The sequence below is a fragment of the Coregonus clupeaformis genome, unplaced genomic scaffold (assembly GCF_020615455.1).
Source record: "Coregonus clupeaformis isolate EN_2021a unplaced genomic scaffold, ASM2061545v1 scaf0700, whole genome shotgun sequence".
Taxonomy (NCBI): Eukaryota; Metazoa; Chordata; class Actinopteri; order Salmoniformes; family Salmonidae; genus Coregonus; species Coregonus clupeaformis.
In genome coordinates this window covers 120,202-144,699 of record NW_025534155.1, presented here as the reverse complement: position 1 = coordinate 144,699, position 24,498 = coordinate 120,202, and the positions used below count along the sequence as shown (strand labels likewise).

Genomic DNA, 24,498 nt, shown 5'->3' with positions numbered 1-24,498 from the left:
CTGCGTCTAAACTAACACCGTTTTTTTTATTTTGCAGTGTACACTACAGTTATTCTGCAATTACTGTGTCCGAAATACCACAGTCGACACTTTTACTGCAGTTTCTAAACTGCAATCTTTTTTTGTAAGGGTGTCCCAGTGCTCAGTCCACCTGGTCATGCTGCTGATCCGGTTTCTGCTGTATTGCCTGTGGCAATTGAACCCTGACATTCATTTCGGACCCTTTCCATATGAACCCTCTTTATCGCGAGATTCAATAACGTTACGTTATTTACGTATTTGCGCATGCGCATTTTTTATTCGAAAACTTGCATGGTGTATGACGCGGTTGAGAAGCGAAATAGCAGCGGACAGGACAAGAAACAATGGCGACAGCGGCAACTGCAGCGGGTGGAACGGGTTCAGGGGGACCAGCAGCCGGCCCTGTGGGCGTCGGTACTGCGGTGTGCCGTAAGAAAGATGGAGGTCCTTCCTCGAAATACTGGGAGAGCGCAGAAACTGTCTCTCAGATCGATTCGGTGCGCCAATGGATCGGGAAACACTACAAAAAGGTTGGCGAGCGCTGGTTTTAACCTCCATTGATTTCTAACGTCAAGGCACGCGTCTCTAGCACAATGGAAGTGCTATCTAGCTTTCTCTTTCAATCTATCGCTCCCATTAGGTACTTGTGGCAACCTAGATATTAATAGATAGCTAGCTTCATCCATAAAGATGTCCATCGCAACATTAACCTTAACAACATGAACATTACATGTCGAGAGATAGCTAGGCTAGCTAACGAAACGTTAGCTGCTAACTGAACAGCCTGACCATACCGTCCGTAATTTGTTTTGTTGCACGGCCAGCGCTACCTGAAGAGTTGTCTGTTTGTGTAACCTGTTAGCAAGGTAGCTAACATAATTAGCTAGTTAACGTACTAGCTAAGGTAGGTAAGATAACTAGTTAACATGTTTTGAAACGGTATCATTGATGTAAACATTGGGGTGATCCGGAAAGTCACGTGACTTGACGTAACTAACGTTAGTTAGCTACAGTAACGTTGGGTAACATTGTGATTGAGCAGAGAACAGCAGACGGATCGATTGGTGCGTTGATGTCTTACATTTATGTCTAGTTAATTAGCTGAATCGTCTTGATGGGAAGCCTCGACTACATCATGTACTGAACTAGCTTGAGCTAGGAGACAAACGGTGTTCCGCACATAAAACCAAGCAAAGGCTGCCTTTGCTGACAGCAACAAAACATCTTATATTTTTTTTTATATTTTAGTCATTTAGCAGACGCTCTTATCCAGAGCGACTTACAGTTAGTGAGTGCATACATTTTCATACTTTTTTTCATACTGGCCCCCCGTGGGAAACGAACCCACAACCCTGGCGTTGCAAGCGTCATGCTCTACCAACTGAGCTACACGGGGCCCAGCGTGGTCATGGATGCACATGCCAGCCTTTAACCTATGGATTTCCCAAAACAACTGTATTGAAAAGAACTAGCTACTGTAAACTAGTTATTCTTGAAACCGGGGAGCCACTCTTCAGTGACCAGTGAAGGGGCCTCACTGAATGAAAAAGTGATATCATATCACCCCTCATTTACCTAAGAAAGGCTGTTCTTGTGGTCTTATAGTATGAGCTACCTAATCATGAGATTTTGTGTGTGTCTGCATTGGCCATGTGTTTGTCTGACCATGTAGCCTAACACTTCTGTGGGCTCACAATATTCAATCCCTCCTTTGTCTCCTTTGTCACACATGAGTGTGCCACCGTCACTAACACAGTGGTCTTGTGGTGTCTCAGTATGTACAGGCAGACTCTCCCTCCAATAAGTCCCTGGCAGGGCTGGTGGTGCAGCTGCTTCAGTTCCAGGAAGATGCTTTCGGACGGAGGGTCAACAACCCTGCCCTCACCAAGTTACCTGTGAGTATCTCCTCCACACACATCTTTACACCTGACCAGGTCGGGACAGGGACGGGACCTACACACATAGTGAAATTGAAATGACGCCTAGACCTTTTTTGGGCAAGGGAAGAGTGGGCTATGGAGGGTTTGAGGGCTTCCCAATCACTTCTGCACATTTTGTGTCATAGTAGTTTGCCCTGTCTTTATCTATGTGAGCTAGCTTGTGTGAACGTCCCTCGCCCTTTTCTCTGTATTGCCTCATCAGACCAAGAGCTTCCTGGACTTCAAGGCAGGGGGTGCTCTGTGTCACATCCTGGGCTCCACTTACAAGTTCAAGAGCGAGCAGGGCTGGTGAGTAGGGTCTTGATTGAATACTTAATAAATGCATCATTCCCACCTTGGACTAATCACTTATATGATTTGTAGAATTCATATTTGAAACGTTCTTTCTCTTGTGGAATCACATAGAAGAGGGTGGTTGCTTTAATAGAGGGATGTAAAAAGGATGCCCTGTGAAGCTGAGTTGAGACTGTAAGTAACAAACACATGTTCTATCCCTCCTATCTGCAGGCGAAGGTTTGACCTGCAGAACCCCTCCAGGATGGACAGGAATGTAGAGATGTTCTTGAATGTAGAGAAGACCCTGGTTCAGAATAGCTGCCTGACTCGACCAACCGTGTTCCTGGTGCCTGACATGGAGCAGAAGCAGGCCAATAAGCTGAAGGACATCATCAAGAGACACCAGGTAAGACACGCCCACCCAAATCGCACCAACCAATGGTAGGATTGTGTCACCACTCACCAGACATTCAAATGGCATCGTAAAGCTATTTTCCTTCCTTCTTTCCTTTAGGGCTCCATCACTGAGGATAAGTCTAAGGCTACCCATCATATCTACCCCTCTCCAACCCCGCAGGAGGATGGTAAGTGATGTGCTCTACTGAGAAAGGAAATAAAGCTTCCCTTGCAATGTACAGTGCCTTCAGAAAGTATTCAGACCCCTTGGCTTTTTCCACATTTTGTTACGTTACAGCCTTATTCTAAAATGGATAAAATAGTTTTCCCCGCTTATCAATCTACACACAATACCCCATAATGACAAAGCAAAAACAGGTTTAGACATTTTTGCAAATTGTATTAAAAAAAACTGAAATATTCATTTACATAAGTATTCAGACCCTTTACTCAGTACTTTGTTGAAGCACCTTTGGCAGCGATTACAGCCTCGAGTCTTCTTGGGTATGACACTACAAGCTTGGCACACCTGTATTTGGGGAGTTTCTCCCATTTTTCTCTGCAGATCCTCTCAAGCTCTGTCAGGTTGGACGGCGAGCGTTGCTGCACAGCTATTTTCATGTCTCTCCAGAGATGTTTGATCGGGTTCAAGTCCGGGCTCTGCCTGGGCCACTCAACGACCTCCTTTTGCACGTAAAAAACAACAACCGGTAGACAGAGAGAGACTTGCTAGCTAGCTGTAATCTGCCTCAGCTGCTAGATCTCGATCTTCACCTGCTGCCTTGTCAAGTACCCCCCTCTCTCCCGAGCTTTCGCTCACCTCCAGCACACACGCACTTACACACACACACCGCAGACTTTGGACTGATCGGAATTTTAGGTAGGCTAATTAACTTGTGAAGCTTATTATGTGAGCTTACGCAAACGCTTTAATTAACTAGTATAGGCCTACTATTTATTTTATCTCATACTTTTATAGCCTACTGGACTCAGAGAGCTACTCTCAAGTTATTTTGTTGGGGCGAGTGACTCTTTGAACTTACAATGGCTAGCCCCAAGTCGTTCATATTTTTTTCTTGTGCTTTATGCTATTTGCCTCATGACTCCTGCGTGCTTTGTTGACTATGAACTTACCCAACCGTGGGACAGACTGTTTGTTTCCCACACTCCGGACTCTGACTCTCTATTGGTTACACAGACTCTTGGCCTCCCATCCTATTCTAACCACCTCTCGCCGGCTTTGTATTCATGTTACCTGATGATGAAATTGCTGTACAATATGATCTTGTTGCCATCTGATGCACATTCAAATGTCATAAAGACTCAACACTGCAGAGCTCTCCCTGTCCTCTGCCGTGCCCTGATTCTATTACTGCTGATGATATCTGGAAATGTGCACCCTGACCCATCTACTGTTGCTAGCCCCCAATTCTGACTGCGCTGATATGTTTCACTGATTTCTGCTCTCGTAAAAGCCTGGGTTTTCTGCACACTAGAAGCTTATTACCTAAAATTGATCAATTGAAGGTGTGTGTTCACAGCTCCAATCCAGATGTGTTGGTCATTACTGAGACGTGGTTAGTGTTTTGAACACTGATGTTAACCTTTCTGGTTAAAACCTTTTTCGGCAAGACAGATCTTCCAAAGGTGGTGGAGGGGCAATCTTTACCAAGGAAGACCTTCAGTGCGTCGGCTCTCTCCACAAAGTCTGTCCCCAAACAATTTGATTAGCTGGTTTTAAGCATTAAACTTTCAAGTAGCTCTTTGTTGACTGTTGCTGGGTGTTATCCTCCACCATCAGCACCGGCCTGTACCCTACCTGCCCTAAGCTCTCTCCTGGCCCTTACACTAAGTCTGAATTTGTCCTGCTAGGTGACCTAAACTGGGACATGCTTAAACCACCTGACCAAGTCCTAAAGCAATGAGACTCCCTAAATCTTTCTCATATTATTACCACAAGGTATGACTCCAAACACCCAGAAAAGGCTACTCTCCTTGATGTTATCCTCACAAATAATCCTGATAGGTATCAGTCTGGTGTTTTCTGTAATGACCTTAGTGATCACTGTTTTACAGCCTGTGTTCGTAATGGCTGCTCAGTGAAACGACCTGTCCTGATTTGTCAGGCGCTTGCTCAAAAACTTGAATGAAGCCTTCCTTCATGACCTGGCCTCTGTAAATTGGTATAGAATCAGCTTGATCCCCTCTGTCAAAGACGCTTGGACCTTCTTTTTTTGATATTTTCAGTGGTATTGTAAACAAACACCCCCATAAAGAAAATGAGAATGAAAAACAGGTTCAGCCCCTGGTTCGTCCGTGATCTGGTAGAGTTACTCCACCTCAAGAATTCCATTTGACGAAAGGCTCGGCACACGCTTACTCAGGCTGACTGGCTCTCGTTCCGGCAAATGAGAAATAAGCAACTCGGGCTATCCAGAAGGCCAAAGTTAGTTACTTGAAGGAGCAGTTTTCTCTCTGTGGGTCTAACCCCAAGAAGTTCTGGAAAACTGTTAAAGACCTGGAGAATAAACCCTCCTCCTCACAGCTGCCAATGTCCCTTAATGTTGATAATGTGGTTGTTACTGACAAGGAGCACATGGCTGAGCTCTTTAATCACCACTTCATTAAGTCAGGATTCCTATTTGACTCAGCCATGCCTCATTGCCCGTCCAACATTTCCTCATCTCCCACCCCTTCTAATGCGACTAGCCCCGATGCTCCCTCTTTTTCCCCTGCCCCGCTACAAAGTTTCTCCCTGCAGGCGATCACTGAGTCTGAGATGCTAAAGGTTTAGATGGTTTAGATCCTTTCTTCCTTAAGGTTGCTGCCCCTATCATCGCCAAGCCTCTCTGACCTTTTTAACCTGTCTCTCCTCTCTGGGGAGGTTCCCATTGCTTGGAAGGCAGCCACGGTGCGTGCTTTATTTAAAGGGGGAGATCAATCTGATCCTAACTGTTATAGGCCCATTTCTATTTTGCCTTGTTTATCAAAAGTGTTGGAAAAACTTGTCAGGAATCAACTGACTGGCTTTCTTTTGATGTCTAGAGTATTCTCTCTGGTATGCAATCTGGTTTCCGCACAGGTTATGGATGTGTCACTGCAACCTTAAAGGTCCTAAATGATGTCACCATTGCCCTTGATTCTAAGCAATGTTGTGCTGCTATTTTTATTGACTTGGCCAAAGCTTTTGATACGGTAGACCATTCCATTCTTGTGGGCCGGCTAAGGACTACTGGTGTCTCTGAGGGGTATTTGGCCTGGTTTGCTAACTACCTCTCTCAAAGAGTTCAGTGTATAAAGTCAGAACATCTGCTGTCTCAGCCACTGCCTATCACCAAGGGAGTACCCCAAGGCTCAATCCTAGGCCGCACGCTCTTCTCAATTTACATCAACAACCTAGCTCAGGCATTAGGAAGCTCTCTCATCCATTTATATGCAGATGATAGTCTTATACTCATCTGGCCCCTCCCTGGATGTTGTGTTAAATGCTCTACAAAGCTTTCTTAGTGTCCAACAAGCTTTCTCTGCCCTTAACCTTGTTCTGAACACCTCCAAAACAAAGGTCATGTGGTTTGGTAAGAAGAATGCCCCTCTCCCCACCCGTGTGATTACTACCTCTGAGGGTTTAGAACTTGAGGTATTCACCTCATAGAAGTACTTGGGAGTATGGCTAGACGGTACACTTTCCTTCTCTCAGCACAAATCAAAGCTGCAGGCTAAGGTTAAATCTAGACTTGGTTTCCTCTATCGTAATCGCTCCTCTTTCATCCCAGCTGCCAAACTAGCCCTGATTCAGATGACCTTCCTACCCATGCTAGATTACGGAGATGTAATTTATAGATCGGCAGGTAAGGGTGCTCTCGAGCGGCTAGATGTTCTTTACCATTCGGCCATCAGATTTGCCACCAATGCTCCTTATAGGACACATCACTGCACTCTATACTCCTCTGTAAACTGGTCATTTTTACATTTACATTTATTTGTCTTTCGAGCCAAAATATCCGCCTCCAATTTCTAAATCCTTTCTAATCTCTCTGCTGTATACCCGTCGCAAGACCCACTGGTTGATGCTTATTTATAAAACCCTCTTAGGCCTCACTCCCCCCTATCTGAGATACCTACTGCAGCCCTCATCCTCCACATACAACACCCGTTCTGCCAGTCACATTCTGTTGAAGGTCCCCAATGCACACACATCCCTGGGTCGCTCCTCTTTTCAGTTCACTGCAGCTAGCGACTGGAACGAGCTGCAAAAAACACTCAAACTGGACAGTTTTATCTCCATCTCTTCATTCAAAGACTCAATCATGGACACTCTTACTGACAGTTGTGGCTGCTTCGCGTGATGTTTTGTTCTCTCTACCTTCTTGCCTTTGTGCTGTTGTCTGAGCCCAATAATGTTTGTACCATGTTTTGCTGCTACCATGTTGTGTTGCTACCATGCTGTGTTGTCATGTGTTGCTGCCATGCTATGTTGTTGTCTTAGGTCTTTCTTTATGTAGTGTTGTGGGTGTCTCTCTTGTCGTGATGTGTGTTTTGTCCTATATTTTTAATCCCAGCTCCCGTCCCCGCAGGAGGCCTTTTGCCTTTTGGTAGGCTATCATTGTAAATTAGAATTTGTTCTTAACTGACTTGCCTAGCTAAATAAAAAATAAAATAAAAATGCAGAGACTTGTCCACTCCTGCGTTGTCTTGGCTGTGTGCTTAGGGTCGTTGTCCCGTTGGAAGGTGTACGTTCGCCCCAGTCTGACGTCCTGAGCGCACTGGAGCAGGTTTTCATCAAGGATCTCTCTGTACTTTGCTCCGTTAATCTTTTCCTCAATCCTGACTAGTCTCCCAGTCCCTGCCGCTGAAAAACATCCCCACAGCATGATGCTGCCACCACCATGCTTCACCGTAGGGATGGTGCCATGTTTCCTCCAGACGTGACGCTTGGCATTCAGGCCAAAGAGTTCAATCTTGGTTTCATCAGACCAGAGAATCTTGTTTCTCATGGTCTGAGAGTCTTTAGGTGCCTTTTGGCAAACTCCAAGCGGGCTGTCATGTGCATTTTTACTGAGGAGTGGCTTCCGTCTGGGCACTCTACCATAAAAGCCTGATTGGTAGAGTGCTGCAGAGATGGTTGTACACAGAGGAACTCTGGAGCTCTGTCAGGGTGACCATCAGGTTCTTGGTCACCTCCCTGACCAAGGCCTTTCTCCCCCGATTACTCAGTTTGGCCGGGCGGCCAGCTCTAGGAAGAGTCTTGGTGGTTCCAAACCTTTTCCATTTAAGAATAATGGAGGCCACTGTGTTCTTGGGGACCTTCAATGATGCAGACATTTTTTGGTACCCTTACCCAAATCTGTGCCTCAACACAATCCTGTCTCAGAGCTCTATGGACAATTCCTTCGACCTCATGGCGTGGTTTTTTCTCTGACATGCACCGTCAACTGTGGGAACTTTATATAGGTGTGTGCCTTTCCAAATCATGTCCAATCAATTTAATTTACCACAGGTGAACTCCAATCAAGTTGTAGAAACATCTCAAGGATGATCAGTGGAAACAGGATGCACCTGAGCTCAATTTCGAGCCTCATAGTAAAGGGTCTGAATACTTATGTAAATAAGGTATTTCTGTTTTTATGCAAAAATTAAGAAAAAAACTGTTTTTGTTTTGTCATTATAGGGTATTGTGTGTGGATTTAGTCAAGGGGTCTGAATACTTTCTGAAGACACTGTCTATATCACATACTTTGTTATAAACATTGGCCTAGGCCCTGTTATAGGCTGGATTGTGCTGTAATCTTTGAATCTAATTCCTTATGGCCATGTTACTGAGGCTTACCCTACTCTCACATCACATTTCAAACAAAGTAAAATATGTGTATGCAGTAATATACTATTACTAATATAGTAGTGTGTATTCATTACTTGAGTATGTGTGTGTGTACGCTGGTAAAAAGGTGTGTGTTTGTCTTGCAGATGAGTGGCTGCGTCCAGTCATGCGTAAAGACAAGCAGGTGCTGGTGCACTGGGGCATGTACCCAGACAGGTGAGAGACTGGCACATTTTAGACTTTAACGTTGCTGCTCCTGTCTGCCTATACATCCACCCACTGTGACCTGTGACTGACCTTTAACGCCTCTTCTCTGTGCTGTCAGTTATGACACCTGGGTGTCCACCAGCGACGTGGAAGGGGATGTGGAGGATCCACCCACCTCTGAGAAGCCCTGGAAGGTGAGGATAGAGCAGCCAGTCATGATAATGTTATATACAGTGAGGGGGAAAAAAGTATTTGATCCCCTGCTGATTTTGTACGTTTTCCCACTGACAAAGAAATGATCAGTCTATAATTTTAATGGTAGGAGCAGTGAGAGACAGAATAACAACAACAAAATCCAGAAAAACACATGTCAAAAATTTTATAAATTGATTTGCATTTTAATGAGGGAAATACGTATTTGACCCCCTCTCAATCAGAAAGATTTCTGGCTCCCAGGTGTCTTTTTATACAGGTAATGAGCTGAGATTAGGAGCACACTCAAAGAGCTCTCCAAGGATGTCGGGGACAAGACTGTAGACCTACGCAAGGCTGGAATGGGCTACAAGACCATCGCCAAGCAGCTTGATGAGAAGGTGACAACAGTTGGTGCGATTATTCGCAAATGGAAGAAAGAACTGTCAATCTTCCTCGGCCTGGGGCTCCGTGCAAGATCTCACCTCGTGGAGTTGCAATGATCATGAGAATGGTGAGGAATCAGCCCAGAACTACACGGGAGTATCTTGTCAATGATCTCAAGGCAGCTGGGACCATAGTCACCAAGAAAACAATTGGTAACACACTACGCCGTGAAGGACTGAAATTTTTCAGCGCCCGCAAGGTCCCCCTGCTCAAGAAAGCACATATACAGAGCTGTCTGAAGTTTGCCAATGAACATCTGAATGATTCAGAGGAGAACTGGGTTGTGGTGAGATGAGACCAAAATTGAGCTCTTTGGCATCAACTCAACTCGCCATGTTTGGAGGAGGAGGAATGCTGCCTATGACCCCAAGAACACCATCCCCACCGTCAAACATGGAGGTGGAAACATTATGCTTTGGGGGTGTTTTTCTGCTAAGGGGACAGGACAACTTCACCGCATCAAAGGGACGATGGACGGGGCCATGTACCGTCAAATCTTGGGTGAGAACCTCCTTCCCTCAGCCAGGGCATTGAAAATGGGTCGTGGATGGGTATTCCAGCATGAAAATGACCCAAAACACACGGCCAAGGCAACAAAGGAGTGGCTCAAGAAGAAGCACATTAAGGTCCTGGAGTGGCCTAGCCAGTCTCCAGACCTTAATCCCATAGAAAATCTGTAGAGGGAGCTGAAGGTTCGAGTTGCCAAACGTCAGCCTCGAAACCTTAATGACTTGGAGAAGATCTGCAAAGAGGAGTGGAACAAAATCCCTCCTGAGATGTGTGCAAACCTGGTGGCCAACTACAAGAAACGTCTGACCTCTGATTGCCAAAAAGGGTTTTGCCACCAAGTACTAAGTCATGTTTTGCAGAGGGGTCAAATTCTTATTTCCCTCATTAAAATGCAAATGAATTTATAACATTTTTGACATGCGTTTTTCTGGATTTTTCTGTTGTTATTCTGTCTCTCACTGTTCAAATAAACCTACCATTAAAATTATAGACTGATCATGTCTTTGTCAGTGGGCAAACTTACAAAATCAGCAGGGGATCAAATACTTTTCCCACTCACTGTAGGCCTAATCAACCCCCACCTCCAGCCTGAAAAGTACTAGCAGACATTACCACCCTTGAGTACCGCAGTTGTAGTGGGTTCGTTTTGACTCTTCTCTCTCCCTCTCCTCCCAGGTGCATGCCAAGTGGGTCCTGGACACCGATGCCTTCAACGAGTGGATGAATGAGGAAGACTATGAGGTGGACGAGAACAAGAAGACTGTGAGCTTCCGCCAAAGGATCTTCCCAAGGGAGGAGGAGGTAGGCCAAACTCTGGGGTGTGTGTTGTGGTAATGTGTGTGCTATGGATTCTTAGGGCGGCAGGTAGCCTTGCGGTTAAGAGCGTTGGGCCAGTAACCGAAAGGTTGCTGGTTTGAATCCCCGAGCCGACTAGGTGAAAAATCTGTCGCTGTATCCTTGAGCAAGGCACTTAACCCTAATTTCTCCTGTAAATCGCTCTGGATAAGAGCGTCTGCTAAATTACTAAAATGTAAATGTAGGAAGTGTGTGTGTCTAAGTGAGTTGCTGCACAACAGGGCTCTGCACTGTGGATTGTTGTCTTGTTCTCGTCTGTCTGTTTCTCTCTTGTCTTTTTCTCTCGTTTTCTGTGTCGTGTCACCCATCCTTTCAAACTCTTCCTTGCTCTCCTCACCACCACATCCTCCCTCTTCTCCTTCCCCGCTCCCCACTGTGTGAGACTGTTCCATCCTCTCATTCTCTCGCTCTGTCTCTCATCTTGCCATCCCCCGTGGTTCTGATCAGTCTTCCCGTACACCCGATCGTAAGGAGCGCAAGGCCAACGCCGCCGGGAAGAAGAGGAGGCGCTCGCCATCTCCCCCGACCACCCCAGCCGAGTCCCGCAAGAAGGGCGGCAAGAAGGGGTGAGTCCCCCAATAGTCACAGATCTAGGACCTGCTTAACCGTCCCCAAATCCTAACTTTAGCCATTAAGGAGGAAAAACACTAAACTGACCATGGATTAGTGTCTTGGGAAAACATTACTGACCCTTGACCTCTTCTCCTGTCCCCAGGAACCCTGGGTCTCACTGGAAGCGTCGTGGCCACCGTGGCGAGGAGGAGGAGGAGGAAGAGGACCTGACCAAGGACATGGAGGACCCCTCGCCTGTTCCCAGCATGGAGGAGGTCACTTTGCCAAAGAACGGTCAGTTGTTTCTCCAACTCGTCTGTCTTGTCTCCCTCTCCCTCATCTGCTCTCCTCCCTCTTGATCCTTCACTCTGTCCTTTTTCTCCATCGTTCTCACCCCTACCTCTCCTCCTCTTCTCTCCCTCCTCGTGGTCCACCCCTCCCTCTCTTCTCCTTCATTGGCTCAGTCACTCTAAAATGTATGCACGCATGACTGTAAGTCGCTTTGGATAAAAGCGTCTGCTAAATGGCATATTATATATTATTATTAAATCACGTTGTAAATCTCCCTTTCTCTCTCTCTTGGTCCTGTTTCTTTCTCTGAGTGTATCCATCTTATGCTTGTCGCCATGTTGACTTGCAGTTTATTCATCTCTGTAGTAACTGCAGTTTGTTCCTCTCTGAATTAGTTTTTTTCTTCTAACTGTCACACACCTCACATACACAAGTACACTCTATCCTTGCCAAGATAGCATGGAATAGCCTGGGGGACTTTCTTCAGTGGTGCATTGAATGGAGTGCTAGTCGGGCTGAAAGTGCTCTAAAGCCAAACACACTCGACTAAAAATGGTCTTTTTGGACCCAGTCCCATCTGCAATGTCCCACTTCTGCAACCCCCCCTCCCCCCTCTGTATCTATTTCCGTGGCTGATTTAAAAAGAGAGCTTACAAGAGTAAAGAGAGCCGATAGCTACTGTCAGTGTATTTCACCCCTACCGTACTCTGGCTATTCTTCAGCCTTAGTTTTTCTTCCCTGTCCTCAGTGAACCCTAAGAAAGACAGCGAGAACACCCCAGTGAAGGGGGGGGCAGTGGCTGATTTGGGTAAGTGTGTGTGTGTGCAGAACTATTTCAGTGTCTAAGTATCTACCTGTCTCAGTACTAAACTGTCAATCACCGAGATGTATTGTTTATTTAACCTTTATTTAACTGGCAAGTCAGTTAAGAACAAATTCTTATTTACAATGACGGCCTACCAAAAGGCGCGACGGGAAAAAAATCATTAAAATATAGGCCCAAACATACATCACGACGAGAGAGACCTAAGACGACAACATAGCATGGCAGCAACACATGACAACAATGGATAGAGTGATGTCATAATGCACTCTCTCGTCTTCTAGATGATCTGGAGGATGGCTCTGTGGTCTCCGGAGGCAAGGTAACACCAGTTTTTTCCTTAACCTTTAATGATTGCCTCTAAATACATTCTCTTTTCCATCTTCATAGTAAACTGTTCCCTATTCACCCACACACACAACCATAGTTGTCATTGATAGATATAGGATGAGATTATCATAACCCCTGTTCTTAGCATATCGTTCTCTGTAGCTCAGCTGGTAGAGCACGGCGCTTGTGAAGGTGGGCCCTCGCTGCTTATGTGCGTCTGCTAAATGCTTTCAGAAGGGGATGGAAAAATGTCTGACCTGGTGTCAGTGTTTAGAGGCAATGTCTACCTATTTGTAGATTTGGGCCCGGTTTCCCGATAGCGATGGAACTTAGGCCTACGGCTGTTTTTAACGTTGCATCTTTCCTACAACGGCCGAAGATGTAACATGCGTTTCCCAAAACACCACACAGAGAGAACGGTCACAAAGTGCGTAATTGGAGCATGTGTCGATACTGATGCGATCGAAAGAAGGGGAGTGCTGGTCTCAGATCAGCTTTCTCCATTAAAATCTTTCCTTAAAATTATAATTATTTCACAATACTGATGACGGATCAGCTCCTATTACCACCTACGTCTGCAAATATTGAGTCCGCTTATTATAATGCTTACCCAATGACAATGCACTAAATCACCAATTTGGCACATCATTGCGCACATGTTCGGCTACATATCATGAAATATATTGAGACAAATTAGACCGTAGCCTACAAGTAGCAAAATAGAACTCAGTTGAGTTTTTATATGTCGCTTGTTTGTGTCCATCGCAAAGACATTGACAACTTTATTTGTAGTCAACTTTGTTCTGAAGTTATCGGCGGTCACATAGAATCACATGGTTTATCAGTCTATGTTTAGCGGGGGTCTTCTGTGTATAAAGTGACGCGGGAGGGCAAAAAAGCATCTGACGCACTTAGCTGTTCTACGAGTGGTCTGAGGCATGCGTTAGATTACGAGCGTTTTCCAGTGCAGCGTTAATAACGTTGGTTTTAGGAAACACCTCCAAGATTTAACGATGCTCCTATGAAGGTTCTAACGATGAACTTAGCCATAAGATGCTTTTGGGAAACCAGGTCCTGTTCTGCCGTAAAGTACCACCAGACCCAGCCTCTTTCAGATCCAGTTTTCCTACATTTGGAATGGGACTATTCCTGATTCATCTAGGAAATCCTGCTTTAACATTTGATCCTCCATTCATATATAATAGAAACTGACCAACCCCTAGCCAGAATTCTGCTCTCCTTTCATGCCTATTTTGACCTGATCCCATCCGTGTGAACCTTCCCAAGTTCTCTCACATCACCCCGCTCCTCCGCACACTCCACTGGCTTCCAGTTGAAGCTCGCATCTACTACAAAACCATGGTGCTTGCCTACGGAGCTGTGAAGGGAACGGCACCTCCGTACCTTCAGGCTCTGATCAGTCCCTACACCCAAACGAGGGCATTGTGTTCATCCACCTCTGGCCTGCTGGCCCCCCTACCTCTGCGGAAGCACAGTTCCCGCTCAGCCCAGTCAAAACTGTTCGCTGCTCTGGCACCCCAATGGTGGAACAAGCTCCCTCACGACGCCAGGACAGCGGAGTCACTCACCACCTTCCGGAGACATTTGAAACCCCACCTCTTTAAGGAATACCTGGGATAGGATAAAGTAATCCTTCTACCCCCCCTTACCCCACCCCCCCCCAAAAAAAACATATATATATAAAAAATATATTGTAAAGTGGTTGTCCCACTGGCTATCATAAGGTGAATGCACCAATTTGTAAGTCGCTCTGGATAAGAGCGTCTGCTAAATGACGAAAATGTAAATGTGTGACTCTGTCTCCCCCTGCAGGAGGAGGAGGAGCAGGGCAAGGCCGATGTCAACCGCCTCATCGACTCCAGCGAGGACAACGTGACCGAGCAGACCCACCACATCATCATCCCCAGCTACGCCGCCTGGTTCGACTACAACTGGTGAGGATGGTCCCACTGTTGTTAGTGTGTGTGGAGTTTATCGTGTGTGTCTTGGGGTGGGGGTGTATTTTATTTTTGTGTCTGAGTTTACCCCCCCCTCTTTCAGTATCCATGAGATTGAGAGGCGTGCACTGCCAGAATTCTTCAACGGCAAGAACAAGTCCAAGTCCCCAGAAATGTGAGTCAGCAAAGAACACTGCCCCACACACAACGCACACAAACCATTAAAGAACTGCAGACGCACGCTTTCACTAAGAATATTCCGTCGTATATACACACAAACACACACCCATTGCTGTATAACACATTACGTCCTTATTTGTTCAGACTATTCAGTGGTTTGTTTGTAAAATGTGTTTTCCCGTCTTATCCCTGTCAGATATCTGGCCTACCGTAACTTCATGATCGACACGTATCGGCTCAACCCCCAGGAGTACCTGACCTCCACCTCCTGCCGCAGGAACCTGACGGGAGACGTGTGTGCCGTCATGAGGTGAAGGGTCAAGGGGTTAACATGAAATGGATTCCCTAGGGCAGAAGCTAGGACGTTGTTCGTCAGGGCACACCGTTTGGGATCCTGAGTGGCACAGCGGTCTATGGCACTGCATCGCAGTGCTAGAGGCGTCACTACAGACCCGGGTTCGATCCCGGGCTGTATCACAACGGCCGTGATCGGGAGTCCCATAGGGCAGCGCACAATTGGCCCAGCGTCGTCCAGGCTAGGGGAGGGTTTGGCCGGTGTAGGCCGTCATTGTAAATAAGAATTTGTTCTTAACTGACTTGCCTAGTTAAATAAAACGCTTTGTAGGGGGGGGGTGGGGGTTCTTCTGTTCCAGTCAGTTTTTCTCCATTTGGTCTCTAATGAATAAGACTCAGGTTTAGTTGGACTGTCCTGTCTTGCTGATGATTGTGGAGTATATTCTTTGCCTGTATCTAACTGTCATGTCTCTCTCTTATAGGGTCCATGCGTTCCTGGAGCAGTGGGGGCTGGTAAACTACCAGGTGGATGCTGAGAGCCGGCCCCTCCCCATGGGCCCCCCGCCCACCCCCCACTTCAACGTGCTGGCTGACACCCCCTCTGGCCTGACGCCGATGCACCACCGCCCCCCACAGGTTAGATAGACAACTACATGGAGCTTTGGTCACATTGCTTTCACCTGTCCAGCCCTTTCAGGTGTTTGGATACTGAGGGGAATGGTCTTTAAACCAAATACACATATAGTCGTTGTGTGTCTGCAACCATTAATTTTGATGATTTGATGGGTCACAAATGTTGTGAGTGGTTGAGCGAAAGTATTCACTGCATCCTCTGACCACTGTGTGATTCCTTTCACCCTGTCTCTTCTCCATCCATCCTTCTAGATCCCCTCTGGCCAGCAGATGCTCAACTTCCCAGAGAAGGGCAAAGACAAGCCCTCTGACATGCAGAACTTTGGCCTGCGTAACGACCTCTACTCCAAGAAGAACCCCAAGAGTAAAGGAACCAGCGGCGGCCGGGAGTGGACCGAGCAGGAGACCCTGCTCCTATTGGAGGTACGTCAATCACAACTTACCAGCTGACCAATCACAAATGGACTGCATAGCATACCAGCCTATTGGAGCCTTTCTCATCCCTTCATCTCCCTTCACACCACTTCACTAATCGCAAACATAATCTAAAACCTACCAGCCTATCAGAGCCCTTCTCATTCCTCTATCTCCTCCCTACCAGGCTCTGGAGATGTACAAGGACGACTGGAACAAGGTGTCGGAGCACGTGGGCTCGCGCACCCAGGACGAGTGTATCCTGCACTTCCTGCGTCTGCCCATCGAGGACCCCTACCTGGAGAACTCTGAGTCGTCCCTGGGCCCCCTGGCCTACCAGCCCGTACCCTTCAGCCAGTCAGGCAACCCCGTCATGAGCACCGTGGCCTTCCTGGCCTCCGTGGTGGACCCCCGCGTGGCCTCCGCCGCCGCCAAGGCAGCCCTGGGTACGTGACTGGGGAGTGTGTTGGGGGGAACTGGGTGTGTGGGTCATTTGCAATATGTGGTAGCCTAGCAAGTGTGTTTTATCGTAAAATAAAATGTGTTTTCATTTGTATGTAATATCACACTGCATGTAGTGTGTGGTAATGATACGGTTGTGTGTGTAATATCGCTGTGTGTTTGAACATATCAGTGTGTGTGTGGAGGGACTATCACAAGGTGTGAGTCTGTAGCTAACTGCAGTGCCTCCCTCTCTCTCCAGAGGAGTTTAGCCGTGTGCGTGAGGAGGTGCCAGCAGAGCTGGTGGAGGCCCATGTGAAGAAGGTTCAGGAGGCGGCCCGCAGCACAGGCAAGGTAGACCCCGCCTATGGCCTGGAGAGCAGCGGCATCGCAGGAACCGCCCCCGAGGAGCCCGAGAAGACTGGTAAAACAGAACACACACTCGGAAAAGAACATACAACCTCGGAAAAGAACACACACTCAGGACAGAACGGAATACACACATACTCGGAACAGAACACATGCATTCAGATATATGTACACACAGTCACACATTTGCAAAGGTAGATTACAAAAAATATATATACTAGTGATCGGGGGAAAAAATTGAAAGTTACATATTGGGATCATTTTGACAATATCACAATATTATTTTGCGCTAGTTGGCTGTACCTGCACCAATTTCCAGTATTTTTTCTTCATAGCGTGTTCTCCATCTTTTTAAATATGGAGCCACTTTTTGTTCAGCACTTATTTCCATGACTGATCAAAACTTGTTTTTTCATGGCTGTCTCTTGTCCCTCTGCAGCAATATGTTTGGAACATCGAATTGCAATACATATAGAATTGCGTAAGCACACATGCCTTCATATAAACATACAAAAACGTTCTCTCATCACATACGTTAAACATACTCTCATGCATACGATACTCGCACAAAATACCCACCCATATGCACACGCCCACATTTAGATGGAGTACTGAGTGTTACCAGTGGAGGGCAGCAAATGGCCAAGACACAGACAGACAGACCACAGCTAACAGGTTAGGGCGAGGCTGCTCTTAGCCAGCTGTCGGCAGGTCACCTAGACCTTATGCCTACCTCCTGCATGTGTGTGTGAGCTCGCGTGGGTAAAGCCAGATGTGTATTCTCACCAGAACATTAGAGGTTCCAGCTGAAATCAGGATGGCCAGTGGTGGGGGGCGACGTAGACGTTTCTTCAGAGTGTGTTATGTGTATGTGCCTGGCTGCCGTGGTAACCAGTGGATTAGAATGGCAGATGGGGGTGTGGGGGAGGGGTTGAAACTGGGTCAACACACTGTGCCATGGGCCTCAATGCCTGGTACACAAACAGCAATCCCTCAATCAGCAATTACACATGAATAAATGCATGTTACACAAACAGCATCAACAATCAATAAATGGCCTAAATGCATTCAATACCCTCCCCAAAGCAGTCTACCATCTCTCATACAGGTCAATAATTGCATAGTAGAAAACATGCCCACACATGGACATGCTTTTTCAAACACACATTCATGCGCTCACTCCCCATAGACTCACTCACTTTCTCCTACATTTGCACATGCGCACACACACACACACACACACAAATACACACTGTCTGAACCATGGTGAGGGTCTACTGATGATGCATAATCTGTTTTCTCTGAGAAATGTCTTGTTCTTTGTCGAGCCCTTTTCTCAAACCCCGTCTCTCTGTCTGTCATTGTAGAGCCAGCAGAGACAGAGAAAATGGACACAGACTCCGACTCCCAGCAGCCTGACAAGGTGAGACGGCCCAGGGGTGAGAGGTCTTTTAGTTTAGTTGATTCATTCGACCATTTAAAAAAACAAGCACACATAAAACTTGAAAAAGCCATACATACACATGAGTAAAATCATCGAGGATAACACACAATCAAGTCTGGGACTTATTTCCATTGTGGTCCTCTTGAAACAAGATGGCTAGGCAAGATCCAACACGGTTGAACACCGTATAACAGAGAGATGATAATAAAACATAGATAGAACATCTATCTCATCGTTGCAGTTACATCGTAGGGGACATTCATATGGGCACAGAAGACATCAAACAGTGTTTTACTTTATTTCTAAAGCAGGCAGTCATACGGTCTGCCCCCTCCATCTACTACTCTCCTTCCATCCACCCTATTTCTCTGTGTTTAGGAAGGCCACAGGGTAAATGTAACACCACAGATCACATTAGCAGGAGTTAGCCATGCATCAGTGACCAGTGTAGAGGGGGGAATCTTCATTAACCTTCATTAGCCATCTCCTATCCACGCTGGTTCTGGTCCTGATTGTTTTACTGCAGGCTTATTGAAATACAGAGCATTAACTTTGACCCTTGTTCGGTTTAGTTCATTTTTCTCCTTAGCTCTCAATGACCTGTCTAGCTGTAGTCTTCAGTTTGGTATTTCTCAGTTCTATATCACCTTCAGTTCTGTGTGACCTGCATATACATATAGTCAGCTGTGTAACACCTCAGTCTTACCTGTCGCTGCGCGTCTCGGTTGTCTCAGGCTGAGTCTAAGGATGAGGCGGAGAAGCCCAGTGAGTCTGCTGAGAAGCCGGCCGAGGGAGAGAAGGTGAAGAGCGAGACGGCCGAACCGTCGGAGCGGGAGGAGGGAGAGAGCGAGGGAGGAGAGGGCAAGGCTACAGCAGGTACAGTAGATGGATGATTCAATCGAAGCAGAATAGCCGTTTTTTTATTTGGGCTGTATAAGTCCTGCATTGACTTGAATTGATATCGAATTATAATGTTTATGCAATGTTTTCAGACAAAGGCAAGGAGGAGGCCATGGAGACCTCGGAGGAGGACAAGGAGAAGGAGGATCAGGGAACAATGGACGAGGAGGAAGAGGAGAGGAAGAAGCTAGAGTCGGACGGAGGGGAGGGGAACATCGCTACTGCAGCCGCCGCTGCCCTCGCCTCAGCTGCCACCAAGGCCAAGGTGAGCTTATTCTAGAGGGCCAAGGGGTGAGCTTATTCTAGAGGGCCAATCGGTGAGCTTATTCTAGAGGGCCAATCGGTGAGCTTATTCTAGAGGGCCAATCGGTGAGCTTATTCTAGAGGGCCAAGGGGTGAGCTTATTCTAGAGGGCCAAGGGGTGAGCTTATTCTAGAGGGCCAAGGGGTGAGCTTATTCTAGAGGGCCAAGGGGTGAGCTTATTCTAGAGGGCCAAGGGGTGAGCTTATTCTAGAGGGCCAAGGGGTGAGCTTATTCTAGAGGGCCAAGGGGTGAGCTTATTCTAGAGGGCCAAGGGGTGAGCTTATTCTAGAGGGCCAAGGGGTGAGCTTCTTCTAGAGGGCCAATCGGTGAGCTTCTTCTAGAGGGCCCAGGGGTGAGCACTTTGTATATCTAACCCTGAAACTACACCGCAAGCATAGCGGCAGCTTTCCGTATGCGCTGTTTTTGGCGTCCGAAACCAGAAGTAGCAAACGGAGGCAGAAATCAAAAGCGAGAGACGCTTTTTCAGTTGGGAAGCGTGAACGAAATGCAATGAAATAGACCTGAAGCCTTAACAGATGCTTCAGCAGCTCAAGCTCCATTCACTCATGCTATGCTTGCGCTGCCGGTGTAGCATCTCTCATTGATCGGTATGTCAGTTTTACCCATGGCTCAAAAGCGCTTGCGCTACGCTTACACTACCTGGCCAGTCTAGTTGTTACTTCTCTTTGTATTTCTCCCTTTCCCTGTAGCACCTGGCGGCGGTGGAGGAGAGGAAGATCAAGTCTCTGGTGGCTCTGCTGGTGGAGACTCAGATGAAGAAGCTGGAGATCAAGCTCAGACACTTTGAGGAGCTGGAGACCATCATGGACCGAGAGAAAGAGGCTGTAAGTAGTGGGACAGAGGTGGATTATGGGAAATGTAGTTCAGTGGAAGACTGCTGCTGGTTGAACGTGTTTGTAGTTTCAGACCCCTTTGGGATGTGAAAGGATTGGATATGCATCTGAAATGTAGTGGTATCTAGGCTATATCAGTGTTAGTTATCACCCATCCAGGCATTTGAGATGTGTGTGAGGTAGAGCCAACGACAGATGGATAACTTGGCTGGACAAATAGATGGTTTTGGGAGTGGGCCTATATCTACAACATAAGCAGAGGAAGTGAAAAGTGTAAATATGAAACATTTGCATTAATAATGGATGGTAATTTTGAGGGGTGGGGAGTACACAGAGGATAGTAGAATAAAGAACATGCAAGCATATGAAGGAAACACACTTGGGGGGGTCAGGCGTCGTTGCTGTGTCCATTTGGATACACACGGTTTAAGAGCAATAAAATAAGTTGCTCAACTAACTTCTGGGTAGATAGTGGGCCTGTAGTCCAGTGGAAAGTGTGGGTGTGGCTGTGTGTGTCAGGAGTGTAAAACTCTATAAAGCGTGGAGCTGCTGCGGACCGTAGGCCAGTGAACAGCCTGATAAATAGTGCATGAAAAAGCCAGCCAGCCGTTACATAACCCTCTGGAACAGCACCCAGGCTGCCTCCCTCCTACCGTTACCACAGGCTGTAAACACTGGGTCACACACACACTCTCAAATACACACTGTGTCTCCGTCTTAAACACACACACACACACACAATGCTAAATAAGGGCACTCCTCACTGTCTTACTACTCCACATTCTTCCACCTCTACAAATGTACTTGCCAGGGCACAAATAGGGAATATACTTCCTCTCCCTTACCTCCTTCCCTCTCTTTTTCCACCTCTCTCCATCCCTGTGTCTCTGTAGAGTTTCTGGTAATGGAATTCCCCAATTGATTCCGTGTCAGAGAGAGTGTTAGTGGTTTATTGCATGCAAATCAATTCCTTTTATCGACATTTCCAGCCATTGCTCCCTCTCTCCTTCCTGCTTCCAGAGTGGTCCTGTTTCACTGCCCCCTCTTCCTCCCCACGGTCTCATTCCATTGCTTTTCCTCTCTCCCGCTGTACCGCTCTTCCCCTCTGTCATAATGTCAGCTATCGTGATCATTTTGTCTTTATAGCTTATACTCTTTTTAATTCTTTCCTTATTCCTCTCCCTCATTCTTTGATTTATCAATCCATGGCACAATGAAATGAAGCTGTTTGTGTATCACCACCCTCCTCCATATACCACTGTTGACTTGGTGTATCATCCTCTCTCTGTGATACTATGAGTAATGATCATCCTTATACTTGTGGACAATGGGCTTTTGAGAAGTGAATGGGAATGATAATCATGATTAATAGTATGATAAAATGATGACCTCACCCCCCATCTCTCTCGCAATCGCCCTCTCTTCCTGTCCCGCTTTCTAACCCCACCCTCTCTCACCCCTATCTCTGCCACCTCTCTCTAACCCCCCTCTCTCACCCCTCCAGTTGGAGTTGCAGAGGCAGCAGCTGCTGACGGAGCGCCAGGCCTTCCACATGGAGCAGCTGAAGTATGCTGAGATGAAGGCCCGCCAGCAGATGGAGCAGCAGCAGGCCAACGCAGCGGCCCAGGGACCCACACCCCACCATGGCCCCCCAGGCCCAGGCATGCACCACGGACCCACCCACCACGGACCCCCTCCCGCCATGCACTCCGGACACGGCCCCCCCGGCCCCGGGTTCCACCCCATGGGTCCCCACCACCCGCAACAGACAGGTAAGGTCACACACACTGGAGCACACCATCTCTCAGCAAAGAAGCGCACAAAAGACCCAGAAACTCCTGGAACAATATCCAAGGCAAGGGAATAACACAAAATATTAGCTAGGAAACATTAGCCAGTTTTCAAAAACATGTTCCAGCACACTGATTCTGTGATAGGCCAAGTGTCTCACCAAGCCTCTCCTTTTGTTTAGGACCAATGGGAGGGCCCAGTCAGCCCATGCCAGGGCGCATGATGCCTGGCGGCCCCCCTCCTGGCAGCATGCCTCCCATGATGGGCCCCCGCCACCCTGGAGCCCCCAACGGCATGTGTGAGTACACTATCTGTACCTGCATTCCAGATCATGTGTGTGTGTTGGTGTGTCCCATTCTCAAACCAGTGTGTGCTCTGTCCTCAGACCCTGGCCCCTCGCCTGTACAGCCTGATGGGATGCCCCCAGCGTCTGTGGGACCTCAAGCTGCAGCCCCAGCACGAGTTGCTGACAACTAAGACGCCTGCCCCCAAACCAACACACACACTCACCTCTTATTAAAACCTCAGATCATTGATGGCCTTGCTACTGGCTGGGTGTTCTGTCAACTCCAAAAACTCCTCCTGGCTTCCACACACACACACCCCTCCCACTCAGGGCACAGCGTCAATGGGGCTGTGGCTCTGGCCCTCCTAGTAAGAACACTGTTTTCTCCTCAGTCAGTCTGGTGTGGGGCAGATCAGATAGGCTCCTCCCAGTTATTTTTAAGGATATATTGTGTTGTTCTCTATTTAAAAGAATATGAAGCTAATATTTTGGGAGAAAATAGGAAAACTCCCACTTTCTTTTTCCCTTTCTTTCCTCTCTCACCTTTTAGAACTACACTCTAGTCTCTTCCTCTCCTTCAGCGCAACACCAACTCCTCCCAACACAACATCAGGGGGAGCTAGTTGGGTTTGAGGGCTAGTTGATCATTTAGGGACGTGTGTTGTGTACTGTAATGAATGGGAGCATGAGGGTTTCCTTCGACACACACAGAGGGGACCAGTGACCCTCCCCTCACACACGCTCTTCTCACTGAGAATCTACCTCTCCACTTTGCTCTTCTGAAACTAAACACTGTAGTCCGAAGTGTGTTCATGTGTTCGTTATTGGTGTCAGAATAGCAGAATGTGCGTACAGCAGAGACAGGTGTTTGATGACTGTCTGCTCGGCTGCTCTGCCCCCCCCCCATCACATGGGTCACACCAGCGATTTATGGGGGTGTCCAGAGGGCCCATAACTCGTACCCCTACCCCCCATAGCCCCCACCAGCCAGGCGTAGCACTGTACTACTCACACACTAATCTGAACCCTGCTCTAGTACCCTGGAGGCTGCTCACACACATCCCACTGACCTTCATCCATCCTTTTAGTGAGCTAGATATGGTGATATAGTTGTAGTTAAAAACAATGTGCTCTTCCTTGGTGGTGGAGTGGGCTTCTAGCTGTTCCGGTGCTGATAATGTAGCTACTAGCGCTAGCGCTACCTCTCTCCATTCATTTCAACACCACTCTACACCTCTCTGCTAGCACTGTTGTCTTTCTGCTACCTCTTTGCCTCCTCCCTTTCTCTCTGTCTGCTACCTCTCTAGAAGTCCTCTTGCTCTCTGCTAGCTACCTCTCTGCTAGCTACCTCTAGTGCCCCTCTCTAATTCGCTGCCACGTGACTGCTGCATTACTGTTACCCCTCTTCCCTCAGGTAGAATAACACACATGCATACACACAGCATCTCTCTCTCGCGCTCTCTCACACTTCCTCACTGAAGGTCTTTCCAGTCTGTTACATCACAAATGATGAGAACCCACTTGCATCTTGTATCTTTTTTTGTTTTCTGGTCATGTATTTTTAAGAATAAACTTTGTGTAGATTGAGTTATCTTTGTTCTTGGAAGTTTGTAGCATAGTTTTGGTTTTTTATTTTTTATTCAGGTCTGTTGGTACTTGGACCTGGACAATGTCTAATAAATTGTTTTTGTATGAAGTGATGTCTGATGTCATTTTCCGTAGTTAATTTATTCTGAAGTAAATGTTGGATTTCGTGCCTACACTTGATCGAATTGATAGATGTGTATAATTTCAGGGAGTGTCTACAATATCTAGACTGGAGCGTGAGGAAATGCTCACATTATCCTGGGAAATTATATTTCTCTATACATATGTCTCTAACATTGACAGGTACAGACGGGGTAATCATTTTATGGTCGCAAAAAATAACTCACCGTATTTCATATTAAACACTGTTGTCTGACAAAACCACA

At 47.0% G+C, this 24,498-nt stretch overlaps 1 protein-coding gene across 2 annotated transcripts; it reads left to right on the top strand.

Moving 5' to 3' along the window:
• Positions 1-298: 298 nt before the first annotated feature.
• smarcc1a (SWI/SNF related, matrix associated, actin dependent regulator of chromatin, subfamily c, member 1a) lies at positions 299-24,221 on the top strand. 2 transcript variants are annotated; one of them, XM_045216387.1, is made up of 26 exons: positions 299-551; positions 1,797-1,916; positions 2,164-2,249; positions 2,469-2,643; positions 2,752-2,821; positions 8,598-8,667; positions 8,777-8,852; positions 10,483-10,608; positions 11,134-11,228; positions 11,378-11,508; positions 12,254-12,313; positions 12,613-12,650; positions 14,492-14,613; positions 14,720-14,791; positions 14,993-15,106; positions 15,573-15,726; positions 15,976-16,146; positions 16,325-16,583; positions 16,841-17,002; positions 18,315-18,370; positions 19,126-19,267; positions 19,384-19,556; positions 20,305-20,439; positions 21,953-22,220; positions 22,421-22,537; positions 22,625-24,221. In XM_045216387.1, the coding sequence occupies exons 1-26, from the start codon at positions 366-368 to the stop codon at positions 22,714-22,716; spliced, it is 3,270 nt and encodes a 1,089-aa protein (XP_045072322.1). In that variant the 5' UTR covers positions 299-365; the 3' UTR covers positions 22,717-24,221. The 2 variants fall into 2 exon arrangements, with proteins under 2 accessions (XP_045072322.1, XP_045072321.1); XM_045216386.1 differs by having other exon boundaries at positions 11,110-11,228.
• Positions 24,222-24,498: the final 277 nt, after the last annotated feature.